This window comes from Rhinichthys klamathensis, unplaced genomic scaffold (genome assembly GCF_029890125.1).
Source record: "Rhinichthys klamathensis goyatoka isolate OS25496 unplaced genomic scaffold, OSU_Roscu_1.1 h1tg000011l_1, whole genome shotgun sequence".
In the NCBI taxonomy this organism is placed as follows: domain Eukaryota; kingdom Metazoa; phylum Chordata; class Actinopteri; order Cypriniformes; family Leuciscidae; genus Rhinichthys; species Rhinichthys klamathensis.
The window spans coordinates 9,901,899-9,905,519 of record NW_026606564.1 but is presented as its reverse complement, the minus strand read 5'-3'; the positions used below and the strand labels follow the sequence as shown (position 1 = coordinate 9,905,519).

Genomic DNA, 3,621 nt, shown 5'->3' with positions numbered 1-3,621 from the left:
GTTGTGAGGTTTTTGATCCCATGTGGTCGGAACGAAGTTCGCTCGCCAGTCGCGTGATGAAGTCCCTCCGCGAAACATGCTCATTTGTGCACTTATTGTACAATATGTGTGCGTTGATTGCAGCCAGGTCGAGGATGTTATAGAACACAGCTACTGGCCATCTACGGGAGGGTGCTTTTACTGAATATTTTCTAGCCATTTGATCTAGAACGTCTACTCCTACCTTGGTCTTGTTGTAGTATGTTACCGTCTCTGGCTTTCTTTTCTGGCCACTTGTGATGCCAACAGCTGTGTGGACAGTGCTGAGGATGCAGACATTCTTTTTTTTTTTGCCCTGATACACGGTCAGTGTTGCATCGCCACTTTTCAGCACCTCTGTGCTGAACAGCGGCTTTTGCGCCTTTACGCACGGGGGGAGCTCTCGTCTGCTCTTGTTTACCGTGCCAACCAAGCTGGTTTTCTTGGCCTGAAGTGCCTTTGCCAATTCAAAAGAAGTAAAAAAATTGTCGGTGGTCACATTTCTTCCCTTCCCCAGGTATGGGTCGACCATTTTCAGCACCACACTGTCTGCAAGTCGTTGACCTGGCCTCCTCGTCTCGTCTTTGCCCAGATAAGGCGCACCGTTTACCATATATTTGGTGTCGACATCCGCAGCAAGCCAGAATTTGATTCCGAATTTGTCCGGTTTGTTTGCAATATACTGTATGAAACTGCACCTTGATTTTGTAGGGAATAGCTGCTCATCCACAGTGATGTCGGCACCAGGCTTGTAGCAGGCGATGCAGTTTTGGACAAATTTATCCCAAACATCACTCATAAGGGCAAACTTGTTGTCTCGCAAGCGTGTGCGTCGGGTTTCCCTTTTGTCGAAACGAAGGAATCGCATTATTTCCTGAAACCTGTTTCGGGACATGGTCTCCTTGAAAAAAGCGCAGCCCCACTCGGCTGACCAAAAGGTCGCCAAATCCATCCCTTTTCCACCTTGCGCGCCACGAATGTAAATTAAACTAATGAAGGCTTTTAGCTCTTCGATTGTCATGTCCCATAGGTTGTCCTCCTTGACTCGATGGGCCTCAGCCACGGTGCAGTCCCTGATGTGTTTCAGCATGCCATCATCCACCAAACACAAAAAGGCTGTAAGGGCATCTTCAATATTGCGCTTGGCGTGCGCTGTGGGGCCTGCTGCTTCAGTTATTACATTTTGGCATTGTCGCCTTCCTCTGTCTTCACCCAACTCTACATAGGTCCACACTGTGCCGTCTTTCGCCGTTTCACGCCTTTCGGCTGAAAGGGGGTTTATTGGGCCAGGCTCCTCATCTCGTGGCGGACTGTGTTGTCTTGGCACAGAAGGCACATTTGAAGGATCAGGATTTTGCACTATTGCCAAAAAAAGAAAAGAAAAAAGAACAGACTAATTACTTTTTTAGTTCATGAAATCATAATCTTGATAATTAGTCCTTATGATTTCTAATAGCCTGACAATATAGTATTATAGGCTACTAATAATAGCAATAGAATAATAAAAATGAAAAGGTGTGTGTGCCGGTGGAGGTGTGTGCCTGACGTAAAAATCTGAATGAATGGATCGGTCATCAGGAAAGTTGCGTGTTTGCGTCGGTAACAGCGGTGGGTGTTAAATAAGTTAATATGATAACCGATCTGATCGGTAAAGTTATAGCCTACATTAGATAGTTAGAGATGGTTAACTTTACTTTGAAGTTACGTTACAACTATTATTGAGCTAGTCTGCCTCGCAAAGTATAAAAATATAGCTAGAGAAGAAGAGAAACATACCTGGAATATTATCCGATGGAACAAGGTCAGTTCCAGGATCGGAGATGTCCAGCCGGCTCTTTTTTCGACGGGGAATGAATTCATTATCTGAATCACTCTCAGCGCTGGATGAACTGTCTAGGGACCAAGAGACATCGCTGTCCCTATCCGTAACGTTACCTGCTCCTCCATCAGACTCCTCATCGTCAAGCATTCTAAGCATGGCTAAAACCTCTGTGGCTGTCATTGTTCTTTTTGATGACATTTTGTTAGCTAAAATGTATAATATTTATAGCGTAAATGTATAATATTCATAGCGTTGGAATAGCGTAAACAAAAAAAGACAAATCGTTGCTATGCAACGGGGACATTCGTTACAGTGGCGGGAAATGTAGCGGACTTATGATATCTATAATGCGTGCGGTCAAAATGACCGCCATGGCCATTCTAGGTAGAAATACTCAGAACTGTTTTGTGTTTTGTGATTTTAATAAAATAACAGTGTCAGAATAAAATATACACATATTTAGGAAAAGTCAGAGTCATACAGCCACATGGATTTTATTTTAACAAAGTTATTACACTGTAAAATTCAAAAACGGTCAAAATGACCGCCTTGGGAGTTCTAGTGTTAGTGCAAGAGGAATGTGAAGAATTCAATGAAATGGAGAATAAACATCAGATTCAGGATCGTCAAGATGTCAGAACTGGAGAAAAAAAAGGACAAGAACTACCTCAAAGAGCAGAAGCCAAAACATCTTTTACCTGCCCTCAATGTGGAAAGAGCTATAAATGCCTTAAAATTCACATGCAAATTCACACTGAAGAGAAGCCATTTACATGTGATCAGTGTGGAAAGAGTTTCAAATGGTCAAATAGTCTCAGAGTTCATAAACTCATTCACTCTGGAGAAAAGCCATTTGTTTGTGATCAGTGCGATAAGAATTTTTTTAAGGAATCAGATTTAAAGGGCCACATGAAAGTTCACACAAAAGAGAAGCCTTACTTGTGTTCTGTTTGTGGAAAGACGTTTTCATGGCTGGGACAATTTAAAGAGCATCAGAAAATACACACTGGTCTGAAAGAGTATTTGTGCTCTGATTGTGGTAAAGCTTTTACTACAGCCACTCAGTTGAAAGTGCACCGAAGGATCCACACTGGAGAAAAACCTTACAAGTGTTCATACTGTGAAAAGAGTTTCAAGCAGTTAGGAGCCCTTCAAGGACATGAGAGAATTCACACTGGAGAAAAACCTTACAAGTGTTCATACTGTGAAAAGAGTTTCAAGCAGTTAGGAGCCCTTCAAGGACATGAGAGAATTCACACTGGAGAGAAGCCGTATCAATGCCATCAATGTGGCAAGAGATTCGGTCATTCCAAAGTTGCACGGATTCACAAAAAGAAGCATTGTCCAAAATTAAATGGAATGTCAGTACAATTATAAAGCAATTTATTATTATTATTTGGAACGGGGTGTTTTATATAAAAGTGGGAATTTACTGTCTTCAATCAGTGTTTAATCTTGAATCAGTGTTTAATCAGTTTTATTTTGATAAACAAGACACAATATAACACCGCGTCTACATGAAAAGAGTGTTTACTGTTATAAAAAAAACTGATTTGTGAGCTTTAGTGGGAACTAAAGATGTGAGAATAAACCGAATAAACACGAAACGCACGTGATCGTTGTCATGCGGTGAATCCGGCCAATCGTGGAACAACTCTGTGTCGTAATCAAAGCTCCTGCAGTCGCTCTTGAGAAGCTGCGCTGGCTGAGTTCTCCGGCTACTCTCGATTCGCTCTCGTGGTACTTAGATGGCATACGTCACGTAGCGTCGGCGCTGTATC

The 3,621-nt window shown here is 42.3% G+C and overlaps 1 protein-coding gene across 1 annotated transcript; it reads left to right on the top strand.

Moving 5' to 3' along the window:
• The first annotated feature begins 2,493 nt into the window (after nt 1–2,493).
• Nucleotides 2,494–3,275, top strand: LOC130099465 (zinc finger protein 239-like). Its single transcript, XM_056265174.1, has one exon. It carries the CDS (start codon nt 2,582–2,584, stop codon nt 3,215–3,217), a length of 636 nt encoding a protein of 211 aa, XP_056121149.1. The 5' UTR covers nt 2,494–2,581; the 3' UTR covers nt 3,218–3,275.
• The last annotated feature ends 346 nt before the right edge of the window (nt 3,276–3,621 follow it).